Source organism: Schistocerca gregaria, chromosome 3 (assembly GCF_023897955.1).
Source record: "Schistocerca gregaria isolate iqSchGreg1 chromosome 3, iqSchGreg1.2, whole genome shotgun sequence".
NCBI classification, from domain to species: Eukaryota; Metazoa; Arthropoda; class Insecta; order Orthoptera; family Acrididae; genus Schistocerca; species Schistocerca gregaria.
Window position 1 is genome coordinate 680,418,326 of NC_064922.1, and position 15,654 is coordinate 680,433,979.

A 15,654-nucleotide genomic window follows, 5' to 3' on the forward strand; every position below is an offset into this window, starting at 1 on the left:
CCCACCGACACCTCGCACTCCTACCTTCTACCTACTTCCATTAATTCACAAACCCAAACATCCTGGCCGCCCCATTGTAGCTGGTTACCAAGCCCCCACAGAACGTATCTCTGCCTACGTAGATCAACACCTTCAACCCATTACATGCAGTCTCCCATCCTTCATCAAAGACACCAACCACTTTCTCGAACGCCTGGAATCCGTACCCAGTCTGTTACCCCGGAAACCATCCTTGTAACCATTGATGCCACTTCCCTATACACAAATATCCCGCACGTCCAGGGCCTCGCTGCAACGGAGCACTTCCTTTCACGCCGATCACCTGCCACCCTACCTAAAACCTCTTTCCTCGTCACCTTAGCCAGCTTCATCCTGACCCACAACTTCTTCACTTTTGAAGGCCAGACATACCAACAATTAAAGGGAACAGCCGTGGGTACCAGGATGGCCCCCTCGTATGCCAAACTATTTATGGGTCGCTTAGAGGAAGCCTTCTTGGTTACCCAAGCCTGCCAACCCAAAGTTTGGTACAGATTTATCGATGACATCTTCATGATCTGGACTCAGAAGTGAGAACAACTCCAGAATTTCCTCTCCAACCTCAACTCCTTTGGTTCCATCAGATTCACCTGGTCCTACTCCAAATCCCATGCCACTTCCCTTGACGTTGACCTCTATCTGTCTAATGGCCAGCTTCACCCATCCGTCCACATCAAACCCACCAACAAGCAACAGTACCTCCATTATGACAGCTGCCACCCATTCCATATCAAACCGTCCCTTCCCTACAGCCTAGGCCTTCGTGGCAAACGAATCTGCTCCAGTCCTGAATCTCTTGACCATTACACCAACAACCTGAAAACAGCTGTCGCATCCCGCAACTACCCTCCCGTCCTGGTACAGAACCTCTCACAGAAGAACCGCAAAAGTGGCCCACTTGTGACAGGATGAGATCCATCCTTCATGAAATCCTCCCCACTACACCAAGAGTGTCTTTCCGCCGTCCACCTAACCTTCGTAACCTCTTGGTTCATCCCTATGAAATCCCCAAACCACCTTCCCTACCCTCTGGCTCCTACCCTTGCAACTGCCCCCAGTGTAAAACCTGTCCTATGCACCCTCCCACCACCACCTACTCCAGTCCTGTAACCCGGAAGGTATACACGATCAAAGGGAGAGCCACATGTGAAAGCACCCACATGATTTACCAACTGACCTGCCTCCACTGTGACGCTTTCTATGTGGGAATGACCAGCAACAAACTGTCCATTTGCATGGATGGACACAGGCAGACAGTGTTTGTTGGTAATGATGATCACCCTGTGGCTAAACATGCCTTGGTGCACGGCCAGCACATCTTGGCACAGTGTTACACCGTCCGAGTTATCTGGATACTTCCCACCAACACCAACCTATCCGAACTCCGGAGATGGGAACTCGCCCTTCAGTATATCCTCTCTTCTCGATATCCGCCAGGCCTCAACCTCCGCTAATTTCAAGTTGCCGCCGCTCATACCTCACCTGTCTTTCAACAACTTCTTTGCCTCTGTACTTCCGCCTCGACTGACATCTCTGCCCTTACTCTTTGCCTTTAAATATGTCTGCTTGCGTCTGTGTATGTGCGGATGGATATGTGTGTGTGCGAGTGTACACCTGTCCTTTTTTCCCCCTAAAGGAAGTCTTTCCGCTCCCGGGATTGGAATGACTCCTTACCCTCTCCCTTAAAACCCACATCCTTTCGTCTTTACCTCTCCTTCCCTCTTTCCTGAAGAAGCAACCATCGGTTGTGAAAGCTAGTAATTCTGTGTGTGTGTTTGCGTGTTTTGTTCATTGTGCCTGTCTGCCGGCGCTTTCCCGGTTGGTAAGTCTTGGAATCTTTGTTTTTAATATCAATTAATACCTGTGGTCAAAGTGTGATGATTATGGCAGTAACTGATTTCAATGTTGTTACCAGGCATATTTATTGCTAAGTTAGATCAACAATGAAGCTCTTCCAGTGGACCCAAATTTAGTCTTCGGCATTAGAGTAGATTTACAAACAAGTTCAATTTACGAACGAAGGTCAAAATTGATCTCCAGTCAGAGATGTTTATACTGTTGGTTGTAAGAGACACTCGCCACATTGCAGCTGATACATTAGAGCTTATGAAATTCTGTTGTTTATGAAAATTACTCTTATTACAGTTACTTTTGTCAGCTATCTATAATTTTAGAAAGCACTTCAACAATAATAATAAATAAAAAAATTTAGACATAATAAAAATTGTTATGCAACAGACAGTGCATCTTTTAAATATGTCACTTATTTTGCTGTACAGAATGGATAGTGTAAGCGGTAGCCTGCGGGACAGTGAACCTACATCTCCAACTTCGCCAGGTTCACCTGATCCCACAGCTCCTCGTTCATTCAAAGCGACATCACCCATCGCGCTAACTCAGGCATTATCTAGCCTCCAGTTAGACCCTCTAGCTTCATTACGAGGTATGTGTGTGTTGTAATTTATTGTTGTATGCTAAGTTGTCACCCATATGAAAGTTACTTATCTCCTTTTTTCATTTACTGTAGAAATAAACATTTTCATCCAGGTTGAAACTGCTGAAAAGTTGTTACGTATTTAGCAGCTGTGAAAGACTCCTGCATTTATCATGTTACATGTTACTATCAAAAGGAAGTCATACGTGTGGCAAATTAAGTTGGCCATGCTAAGGGGGGGATATCTGGGTTCTTGCTGTGCAGGATAATTGAAAACTTAGTACTCGAGAAATACTGTAAGTGAAATGATGTAGTCCTTAAGCATTTTCTTCATAGATACTGATTGGAATTAAGAAACAGTGAAAGAACGGCAGATACATGTTGGAAAATAGCAAAAAATTGCTCTAAACACTCAATTGAAAAAGGCACAAAGTGCAGGCAACTTCCAGCCTTTGACTTGCACTTTATGTATTCTGATTCAGTATTTACAACTATATATCCTAGGAGTTTCTTGTTGCCTGTGAACCTCCTTCCCTGACGAAGTAATTCATAAGAATTTTTCTTCTTTAGGACCAGCAGCGTAAAGTACATCTGATACTGACATAATTATTAGAGTAGATGCATCAAATAGCTGCATACAATAAGTAATCTTCATTTACAACAGACTGTTTTAGCGTTATCGCCATTTTCAAGTACACCTAGATTGATGTGACGTCCATATTCCTTTGTTAGTGGACTATCTTATAACTGTCACTGTTTCAATGAGATGGTAAAGATGTGAATAAGTTGAAAATAAAATGTTAACGACACTGTGACAGTAATTTGACAGTTCAACTCTTATGACACTACAATTGTCAAATTACTGTCACGGCATTATCAACATTTTATTTTCAATGTCTTGACATCATTTACCATATTAAAAAAAATGACAACTTTGAGATAGCCCAGGAACAACGTAATAGGGACATCACATCAGTCTAGGCGTACTTGAAAATGGCAATAGAGCTGAAACAATCTGTCGTAAATAAAGATTTTTTATTATAAGTGGCTTTTTGGCGCAGCTACTCTGATAATCATGTTGCTAATGCTTGTTGTTGTTGTTGTTGTCTTCAGTCCTGAGACTGGTTTGATGCAGCTCTCCATGCTACTCTATCCTGTGCAAGCTGCTTCATCTCCCAGTACCTACTGCAACCTACATCCTTCTGAATCTGCTTAGTGTACTCATATCTCGGTCTCCCTCTACGATTTTTACCCTCCACACTGCCCTCCAATGCTAAATTTGTGATCCCTTGATGCCTCAAAACATGTCCTACCAACCGATCCCTTCTTCTAGTCAAGTTGTGCCACAAACTTCTCTTCTCCCCAATCCTATTCAATACCTCCTCATTAGTTACGTGATCTATCCACCTTATCTTCAGTATTCTTCTGTAGCACCACATTTCGAAAGCTTCTATTCTCTTCTTGTCCAAACTAGTTATCGTCCATGTTTCACTTCCATACATGGCTACACTCCAAACAAATACTTTCAGAAACGACTTCCTGATACATAAATCTATATTCGATGTTAACAAATTTCTCTTCTTCAGAAACGCTTTCCTTGCCATTGCCAGTCTACATTTTATATCCTCTCTACTTCGACCATCATCAGTTATTTTACTTCCTAAATAGCAAAACTCGTTTACTACTTTAAGTGTCTAATGCTTAAAAAGTTAAAAAAGTGGATTTAAAACATGTTTGCATTTTTCTTGTTGAAAAAATACATCACTCATTTGTCACAGTTGAATTTATTTGTATGTCAATCAAACATGTATGTAACACATCTATTTCTATTCTAGACAATTAATGAGTGAAAAGTTTTTAACTTCAAGAATGAAAATTAATTCCTAGCTGAAGTGTTACTTTTTTCCTTTCTTATTCATTTTGTGAGATGTAGTAGTCAATGATAACGATTTCACACTATACTCATAATGATTGATCAAAATTATAATTACAATTATTATTATTGTTATTAACTGTAGCCACACCGACTAAGTTTAGGAACCATGACTACATGAATAATTATTTGTATTTTTCTGCTACCAATGCCATTAATTAAGTTATTTATTTTATGTTTAATTTAATTCCTTGTAATGCCTTTTGAGCATTATTTGCTCACCATCAGGCGTTTATGCTTAGTCATGTGAAATAAATTTTATATGTAAGTAGTTCACTTAAGATTTTGACATCTCAAAGCTTCATCTGCTTCATTGATGCACTGGTGGAGCTGTTGCTTAACATTACACTAGTGCCCTGCTTATTTTAACATTGTTATTAGATGCACTTTCACTCCACAATCATTTCTCCATAGAAGTAAACAGTATATCATAAACACAATATGGTGGCCTATCAGTGTATGGATGAATACCATTTGTTTCTTTCACCGATATTCACAGTACTGATGGTCTGGTAGTCATTTGTTTCCCACTGGTACATCTTAAATCTACTGCCTTAGTACTTTAAGGCTATTGAAGAATTTAGAGTTTTCGAATTCAGTTGCCTGATTAAAAATAGTATCACAATTTTTTGTATTATGAGTCAAAATTTCCATTTTTTCCATCATGTCCATTCTTTTATTGTTTTCGATTTTGTGTAAGATTTCAGAGATTGCATTATTAGCTTGACTCTGTTATTTAAGAAATAAAATATTGTAAGTAAATATTTGATTGATGTGTTGCAAGCCTGCAGCATACCTCCCTCCCCCACCCATCCCAAGCTAGTGAAATGTTGTATGCTCTCTCTCTCTCTCTCTCTCTCTCTCTCTCTCTCTCTCTCTCTCTCTCTCTGTGTGTGTGTGTGTGTGTGTGTGTGTGTGTGTGTGTGTGTGTGTGTGTGTGTGTGTGAGGGGGGGGGGGGGTGGTTGGTGCATGCGTGTGTGCACATGGGTGTGGGCGTGTGAGGGTGTGCCTGTTTGTACAGTATGCATCAATCAGGCTCCAGGTAAGTAGCTATTTTTACTCATTTTTTTCCCCCCACGAATTTCTATTATAGTAATCGTTTAAGGTATTGAATTCCTTTGAGAACAAGACCTAAAATCACTTACCTTGGTCCAAAAAGGGGTCCAGTATTCAGCAGCACACATTTTCAATAAATTGCCAGCAACCATTAAAAACATGGTTGAAACATGGTTGATAGGCAACAGGTAACTCCTGCTCTATAGATGAATATCTTAACAGGGACTGTTAGACAACCTAAGTAAAAATGTCTGTTCAACTTCAGTTTTGACAGCACTTGATCACACCAGTCAAAATTAGATATTTTGTGTTCGATAAAGTTAAAAAATGTTTCATTCTGACAGTGTATTAATTCTTTAAATATTAGCAGTTCCCGTTTATGTAATGTATTCACTTATTTTGACAATCTCTTGCCATATGATCGGGGTACTAAGTATTATATTCAAATGTTTTATGTTTCATATGTTATACTTTCTGATATGTTCCACATCCATGAGAATAATCTCATTTTTCGGTCTATGAATCTGGTCGTATCTAACAAAATGTATTGGTTTATATTCCAAATGAACTTGAAAACATATCAAAAATTAATAAAGTTCTTCTGGTTTACAGCTGCTTCACCTACCTATGGTGTACCATCATCCCCACCTCATATCACTTCTCCACCACTACCTGCAAGGCCGCCATCCATCACTATGGAGCCTCTGGATGCAGAAGCACTCATTACTGTTGAAATTCTGCTTGTTAGTGCCAGTTGCCCATCCAATGAAGGCAGTGGAGAAGCACTTCAAGTTGCTTCTATCCAGTTTAATAACCTGGATATAATAGGTAAGACAACTGAAAGGACTGTTCAGTTGAAGATGTTTATGCAGAAAAATGTTTTCTTGTGACATTGGAAGATAGCAGCAGATTGACAGATGCACAGAAAGGTCAAAGCATTGGAAGGTCTTGGTAAAAAAAGTGGGTGAAAGTTGATTCATGCAAACCTCCATTTCCTGTTTTGTTAACAGACTTTCAAGAAGTGAATTCACAGATTTGGATTTATACTGCTCCAAAATTTGAAATGAAAGGTCTGTTGAGACAAAGTGCAGCTTCACAGAATAGTACAAAATTCAATGTTCTTAAGTTAAATTTTTCAGAATGCTCTCTACACAGCAGTTGGCGATGGTATGGATATTCTGTGCATGTTGCGCAAATTCAAAGAGGCAAAGAATATTAATTGTGCTGTTGCAAGCAGTGAAGATGATTGCTTGTCAAATGCAATTTTCAGATAAGATTATATACCTAATTTTTCATTATTATAGAGTTTGATAAATCTACTTTTGGGCATGTGTCATAGTCTCACCTAATGTATATTCAACTTAGCTTAATGGGGGAAAAAACCACACAGATTTAATAATCAAGAGAACAGCTGCCTGGTTGGAGCTCATAGGAGGAATTCTGGGAAAATACCTGTAGTGCAGTAAGCATTATTAATGGTTTCTTTTTTTAGAATAGTTTGAGAAACTCTACATGTGAAATGGAATGAATTTCATATTTTTTTGAAGACATGCTTAAGCTGTGGGGAACGGAAAATCAGAAGCCTTGGTACTGTTTTGTTACATTTTCACAATCCTGTAAATATTTTCAAATGGAAGAAGCTTTTCATGGCTGTGGTTCACAAATGTGTAACATTTTTAAAGGACTTTGTGGTTGCCTTTGGCTGCTAAACTGTTCATTCATAAAATCCACTATTGGGGTTTTGAGCATGGTACCATTACCCAGTGGACTACTGAGAAAATTGTGCTTCAGTGCATATCAAAACTTCAAAAAGTATTTGACATGTCTATATGTTATCACTATTTCCATATGATGAGTATTTAACATTGTACCATTAATACAATGAAAATGTTTAAAGATTTTAAAAATCACAGCATGTGGATGTGATAATGAAATGTCAGATATTTTTTAAAGTTTTGACATGCATTGATGCACTACTTCACTTGATAATGGTCACATGGCCAAAACTAAATAGCGGATTTTGCAAACAATTAGTTTTTCAATTGAACATGACTAAGTGGAAGAAACAGCCTTATCACTGGTTTGTGGTAAACAAGTAATATAATCAGTGAGGACAAGTCATTAATTGAAAGTTTTCGTTTGGTACCTTGAAAGTTGCGAGCAAAATCTGAGAAGACACATACCACTGGAATAACATCACGATAAAATGTTGTAAGCTGACTGCTACTCTGTTCCATGTGTAACTACCTGATCACGTTCAAGGAATAGAAGATGTTAATTTAAAAATAATTTTGATTTTATTTGTTTGATCTAATGAGCTGTTGACAAAAACTATAATTTAGCTTGGAAATAAGAATGTAAATTTGTTCTTAGCTTATACCAGATGACATTTTACTAACTGTGAGGATTATAACTGTTAAGGATTATAATGCCTCAGTTTCTTAAGTAGTAGTTGATAAATTCTTGGGCTTTGGACTAAGTATCTACAGCTGGATGACTTGTCTCACATAGCAGTAATAAACACAAGTGTTCTGTGTGAGGCAGTCTTTCTATTAGTGAAAATAGTATCAAAATCTCTACAGTAGGTCCTGACATACAGACAGAAAAATGTTGTGAGCAGCTAACAACATGTGTTGATTCTTTTACCCTAAAGGCTTCTAAATAAGTTGTTGAAACTTTCATTGCTTCTGATGTATATAATAACAAGCAAAAAAATTAAAATTCTGAGTGAATTATTCCAGGCAGTGTGTATCTAGTCATCGCAAGGTAGCCATAAAGGCGCGCACGTGTCTGTGTCCATGCGCGTGGTGTGTGTGTGTGTGTGTGTGTGTGTGTGTGTGTGTGTGTGTACACACACACACACGAGGATTCATCTGAAAGCTAACAAAGTTTTCGGTCATATATTTTGTGTCTGTCATGTATGCTGTCTCTGGAAAGAGGATTCATATGAAAGCTAGCAAAGTTTTCAGTCATGTTTGTGTGCCTTTTGATGGCTCACCGCCTTTACTATTGAGTTTTTAGCTTTAGTCCTAAAATATTTACTAAAATATTTACATTCTACTTTGACTTTCTGTTAGCATATTTAGATGTAACCAGATGCAAAATGATTTATTTTTCTGTGCCAGGAGCATCTTATAATCGAAACAAATGGTGTTCAGCTGCTACGCTATGAATGGATGGTGTGTTCTTGTTGGAGAACTTGATTCTTTTGAGAATACTGCTTGCACACCCTTATTGTTCACATTGTAAGAGGTTTGCAACCAGAAATGGTAGTCAGTTTTACTCCATGGATTTATAGCACTAATTGTAATGCATAATGCTAAAAATTTGGATATTAATGAAAAACCAGTTGAACCGAAAACTGTTTCAATGCCAGCCACAGAATTTTAATGTACACATACAGCTTGGCCAGTATGCTTATAGGAACCTCCAGAAATATCTTCTTTCATAATTTTTACATTGAATGAAACCTCCAAGAACAATTATCATTGAATTTCTAATGTGGCATTATTGGTAACAAATTAATTGGTTCACACATGCCAAAGAGATGGATAGATGGAACTCCATGATGCCTCAGGAGTGTATTGGATCTGTTAATTGTTCTTGGTTCTCATGAGAGACATTGGAACAAAGTTCATTTAGCTCCATTGAGCAAGCTGTAGCTCGTATGAAAAAAATATATCTATATTAATAAAAGAAGAGAACTGTATTCTATACGTGTCTGTGATAAAAATAGATCAAAATTGGGGTTGCAATTATATACTGATCTACGAATTGGCAGATGTTTCTCAAAACAGATTGAACCTTGGACTACTTTTCATGAGCAAGAAACATTATAACTGGTGACTGAACAGAAGGCTGAAATTAGATGAAGTTAACAAAGAAGATATTAGAAATAAACAAAAGTAATATTTTACCAATAATAGTCTCCAAATCGTAATATCCAAAAGAACGATTGGAACCAGTGTAATTCATTGAAAACTGATAATTATAACAGCAGAGAGTGGCAAGAATTATATCGCATTTGCTCCAGCAGTGTTTTGTCGAAGTTTTGCAATAAAAAATGCCACAACTCTGTCTGATTGGCACTAGTGCGAATTCTGCAGTTGCTGGTTCTCGTTTCTAGGGGAGTAGACACCATCACCACTATGATTGTCTTCATGAGAGTGGATGTTGTTTTTCAACGCGCAATAATGGGCTGAGGCAGCCAACATTGCCACTTCGGAAGCTGACCATATACTCACGCTGACGATGAGCAGACGCCAGTGATTATAAAGGTGAGCAAAGTCAGACAGAAATACCAGTGACTCTGTTTGTGAAACTTTGTTAGTGAAAGGATAGCAAGATGGAACAAAAGTTGACTATTTCTTTGTAAAAACTTTTAATACCTTAAGTTAAATTAAACATGGGAAATAAGGATTTTGATGAAATAAAAGGAAGATAGGAGATTTAAACAATTTCAACAAAGAATTACCTGTAGGTATCAAATTGAACTAAGTGTGTGATCTTAGAATGGACAATTTAAATAAAGAACTAAATGGAATAAAAGAAAAAAATAGAGAAATTATCAGTTGTGTTTGAAGCTTCTAAACATCGTAATATACACACATCAATAAAAGTTTTGCATCACTCCATTTCCCAGAACTCTTGAAGACAGACGTTGGCTGTGGATATTGTATCACAGGTGCAGTCCCTTTGAATGTTCAGAGATGTTACTAAACCTGCCCAAAGATGTATACAACTATGCATGAGCAGTGCCTAATACACGGAGGGGGTGTGGCAGCCAATCAGTTCTAGTCATTCCACCAGGAAGGAGGTACATGGCTTGTGCTGTCTGTAGTTCAATTGTGCATAGATGGTCAATACTGCAGTTCGATGGCGTCTGCATTGTAACATTGTGTCAGGATGGGCTCTCAACAAGGGAAGTGACCAAGCGTCTCTTAGTGAACCAAAGAAATGTTGTTTGGACGTGGAGGAGATACAGAAAGACAGGAACTGTCAATGACGTACCTCGCTCAGGCCGCCCAGGGGCTACTACTGCAGTGATGATCGCTACCTATGGATTATGGCTCGGAGGAGTCCCGACAGAAATGCCACCATGTTGAATAATGCTTTTTGTACAGCCACAGGACGTCATGTTATGACTAAAACTGTGTGCAATAGGCTGCATGATGTGCAACTTCACTCCTGATGTCCATGGCGAGGTTCACCTTTGCAACCATGACATCATGCAGTGCAGTACAGATGGGCCCAACAACATGCCGAGTGGACCACTCAACTATCCAGTGGGTGTAGCAGCAAGGAGGTTCCCTCATGTTTTGGCGTGGCATTGTGTGGGGCTGACGTACACTACTGGTCGTTATGGAAGGCACCGTAATGTCTGTATGATACATGAATGTCATCCTCCGACCAATAGTACAATCACATCGGCAGCATATTGGTGAGCCATTCGTCTTCATAGGCAACATGCACATCTTGTGAATGGCTTCCTTAAGGATAACGACATCGCTCGACTAGAGTGGCCAGCATGTTCTCCAGACATGAACAGTATCGAACATGCCTGTGATAGATTGATTAAGGCTGTTTATGGACGACGTGACCATCCAGCCACTTTGAGGAATCTACGCCAAATCGCCATTGAGGATGGGACAATCTGGACCAACAGTGCCTTGATGAACTTGTGGATAGTATGTATGAATACAGGCATGCATCAATCCAAGAGGACGTGCTACTGGGTATTAGAGGTACTGGTGTGTACAGCAATCTGGACCACCACCTCTGAAGGTCTCACTGTATTGTGGTACAACATGCAATGTGTGATTTTCATGAGCAATAAAAAAGATGGAAATGAAGTTTATTTTAATCTCTCTTCCAATTTTCTGTACAGGGTCCAGAACTGTCTGAACCGAGGTGACGATGCAAAACATTTTTTCATGTGTTTAGATAAAGTTGCAGATGTAAATAGTAGTGTGACAAAACTTGACAAGCATCATCAGTTAAATAATTCAAACTATGTTAGGAGAAGAACTGATTAAAAATAACACATGTTTGAAAGAGGAATCTGACAATAATTTAGAAGTGCTTTGAACTGAAGCTGGTTGATTTGGAGGAGGGGGCATTAAGGTCATCAGTCCCTGAATTGGAGGAAGTGTCATCTCATATAAATATGTATAGAAAATTACAGGAAGAGGGTTTCTTGGATGTAACAACTGTGTTAAGAGAAAACTAACAGACATTCAAACCTTTAAAGAAGCAGGTGAGCAGTAACAGTGCTAGTAGATTTTGCACACATAACAGAACATACTGAGAGTAGGTTACAGGTGGCAGAGATTGCTAAACGCACACATTAAAAGTACTGTGAGGACAATGGAGATACAGATTGTAGAGTCCACACTACTGCTCTTTGAGAGAGAAATTAAAGAAATCTGAAAACAAGAGAGAATGAAAAGAAAGTATTGTGCACTCACCAGGAATGATAGGAAATGCGAATGAGAGATAGAAGGTATTTTGTCTAGGAAGTGGAAGTCATCTATCCAACAAGTTTCTGTATTTCAAACCCAAAAGGGAAATACATCTTACAGGCTTTTTATGAACATTAGAAGACGCTTTTACACCAATATAGAATGACAGAAAGAACATTAGATTCATAAGAGATTATTCGATGGCCAAAACTGAAGAATGTGCTGTCCTTAATGTGAAGGACTTCCGGAATTGTAAAGTTTTTGGGAGACAATTTAAAGAGAAATATCTGTTTGAGGGAGAACAGCATAAACAAACCCTAGAATTACAACCCTATAAACTTAATGGGGTGGATTCTGAAAGTGTTTTGAATGGCACCTAACAGGGGTAAAGCTCTTAGATGGAACAACATGAGAGAGTCACCTAATAAAAGGATTAATCAGTAGGATGCCCACCTAATGTACTGAGAAAATGATTGGGCTGGAGTGTACAAGAGTCAGGTCAGCCCAGTTTAAACTTATTTGTAATAGTTGGATATCCTTAATAAAGCACATGAAGAAGAGAAGTGGGGAAAGAATGTTTTGAATTCACAGGGGGGGGGGGGGGGGGGGGGACTAAACCTCCCCAGATAGTGACAATATGCAAAGATAGTTGTTACTGTAAAGCAAAGGAATAAGAAAACCAAATCTGCCATACATAGTGTGCAAATATAAAGTGAGAAAAATAACTGGGTACAGCTATAGTTAAGAGGAAATAACTTCAAACAGAATTATTGAAATTGAGGATACCATAAACTCTTTGGGTACTAAGTAAAACATATCATGAGGCATACTGGAGAAATGCAAACAGCAGTGTCACAAGGGCTGCCAGTTGTAGATCATAATGAGTAAACCTATTTTTTATTTTTCTCAACTGTACAGGTTTCATTTTTGAGTTATAGGGGAAGGTGTTTATAAACTTTGCATACTTTTACCTGCAGATTCTTTTTTATCATTCATGTAACACACACATTAGTGCAATAACTTTGTGATTCTCTGGTATTAATCAAACTAGACCCTTATCTGCTAATCGTGCTAAGGCTTTTCCATGCGATGAAAGAGTAAAGAGAAAATGCTTTGTAGGACAAGTAGTCGTGGTGTACATATTTGCACTTTTCTATTGAATCGACTCTTCGGTATGGAAGTATCTAGAACTACTGAAGAAAGAGTGTTCCCTGTTCAGTGTGGAATGTAGTTTGATATTTTATCCAGGTAGCAACCAAAGGGCTGACACCCAAAAGAACAATATGTGATATGACCTCCCAAGTTCCTGAGAGTATATCAGGAGTATTTTCCAAAACATTTAAAAAAAACATGCCAAACAATACCTAAAGCTTAGGGCATGAGGACTTCGTATTGCTGGTCCCTGGTCCAGCCCAGAATGTTTAAATCTTGAACTAGCATTGTGAAGGAGCACAGCAAACTGTGTATTGTTGGAAAATGAATGGAAGCTGTATCTTGCTCATCTCGAATGATGAGTGACATAAATTACTAATGGGAATACATAGTTTAGCTATTTCCCTTGGAGGATGAACACACCTGGTCAGTAGGTTATTAAGTAAATGAAAGGATATACTTCCTTTTCAAGCTAGTTTATAGGTATGTGATGGTAGATATGTTCTGTGTGAAGGTGACACAGCACAAACAATATTGGGCAACAGTTCCACTTAGTATAACATTTTTTAATTAATGAGGACTCAGCTAGAAGTTTATCTATTACAGTTGCTAACAAAGATTAAGTTGATAAGAGTAGCTGAAAAAATGTTTTTGTTGTATTTGGTGCATCTGATAGTGCTTCTCAGGGATGCAAAAATAATTATTTTCTTGTTTGTGAACAGTGAATTCAAACTGAAATTCTGTTGTACGTCAAAGTTTCTCAATGTTTTGTTCAATACAACCATATAAGGCAAAGATAGATTGCCATGTACGGTAAAGATGACACATTAAGTTGCAGACAGTAGCAATGAAAAGACACTTACACATTACTTTTTGTCGGAAGCCTTTGTCAGAAAAGGAACACACACACACACACACACACACACACACACACACACACACACACACACGGAAATCTGGAGGGGGCGTGGAAGGGGAAGAGATAGCAAAGTATGGGTGGGAGGGAGGGGAGAACACTGTCTGGTAGAATGTGGAAGGACTAGGCTGCCAACAGGTGCAGCGCCGTGAGGCTGTGAGACAGGGAAGGAGTTGGGGGGGAGGGGGGGGGGGGTTACAGAGGAGAGGAGAATGAAAGGAGGAAGATGGGCAGGTGCGTTGGCAGAGGATGGCATGCAGGATGCCCCCCTCATACGCCAACCTATTCATGGGTCGCTTAGAGGAAGCCTTCTTGGTTACCCAGGCCTGCCAATCCAAAGTTTGGTACAGATTTATTGATGACATCTTCATGATCTGCACTCACAGTGAAGAAGAACTCCAGAATTTCCTCTCCAACCTCAACTCCTTTGGTTCCATCAGATTCACCTGGTCCTATTCCAAATCCCATGCCACTTTCCTTGGCGTTGACCTCCATCTTTCCAATGGCCAGTTTCACACGTTCACATCAAACCCACCAACAAGAAACAGTACCTCCATTATGACAGCTGCCACCCATTCCATATCAAATGGTCCCTTCCCTACAGCCTAGGCCTTCGTGGCAAACGAATCTGCTCCAGTCCTCAATCCCTGAACCATTACACCAACAACCTGAAAACAGCTTTCTAATCCCACAACTACCCTCCCGACCTGGTACAGAAGCAAATAACCAGAGCCATTTCCTCATCCCCTCAAACCCAGAACCTCTCACAGAAAAACCCCAATTGTGCCCCACTTGTGATAGGACACTTCCCGGGACTGGATCAGACTCTGAATGTGGCTCTCCAGCAGGGATACAACTTCCTCAAATCCTTCCCCGAAATGAGATCCATCCTTCATGAAATCCTTCCCACTCCACCAAGAGTGTCTTTCTGCCATCCACCTAACCTTCGTAACCTCTTGGTTCATCCCTATGAAATCCCCAAACCACCTTCCCTACCCTCTGGCTCCTACCCTTGTAACCGCCCCTGCTGTAAAACCTGTCCCATGCACCCTCCCACCACCACCTACTCCAGTCATGTAACCCGGAAGGTGTACACGATCAAAGGGAGAGCCACGTGTGAAAGCACCCACATGATTTACCAACTGAACTGCCTACACTGTGACACTTTCTATGTGGGAATGACGAGCAACAAACTGTCCATTCGCATGAATGGACACAGGCAGACAGTGTTTGTTGGTAATGAGGATCACCCTGTGGCTAAACATACCTTGGTGCACGGCCAGCACATCTTGGCACAGTGTTACACTGTCCGGGTTTTCTGGATACTTCCCACTAACAGCAACCTATCAGAACTCCGGAAATGGGAACTTGCTCTTCAATATATCCTCTCTTCCCGCTATCCACCAGGCCTCAACCTCCGCTAATTTCAAGTTGCCGCCACTCATACCTCACCTGTCGTTCAGCAATATCTTTGCCTCTGCACTTCCGCCTCGACTGACATCTCTGCCCAAACTCTTTGCCTTTAAATATATCTGTTTATGTGTGGATGGATATGTGTGTGTGTGCGCGAGTGTATACCTGCCCTTTTTTCCCCCCAAGGTAAGTCTTTCTGCTCCCGGGACTGGAATGACTCCTTACCCTCTCCCTTAAAACCCACATCCT

General features: G+C 39.9%; 1 protein-coding gene across 2 annotated transcripts in view; it reads left to right on the forward strand.

Moving 5' to 3' along the window:
• Nucleotides 1-15,654, forward strand: part of LOC126354004 (intermembrane lipid transfer protein VPS13D) — a 488,122-nt gene that overhangs the window by 97,693 nt on the left and 374,775 nt on the right. For both annotated transcript variants that reach the window (XM_050003313.1, XM_050003314.1), the window contains exons 15-16: nucleotides 2,319-2,482; nucleotides 6,076-6,291. In XM_050003313.1, coding sequence (XP_049859270.1) covers nucleotides 2,319-2,482; nucleotides 6,076-6,291 — 380 coding nt within the window. The remainder of the gene's footprint in view (nucleotides 1-2,318; nucleotides 2,483-6,075; nucleotides 6,292-15,654) is intronic.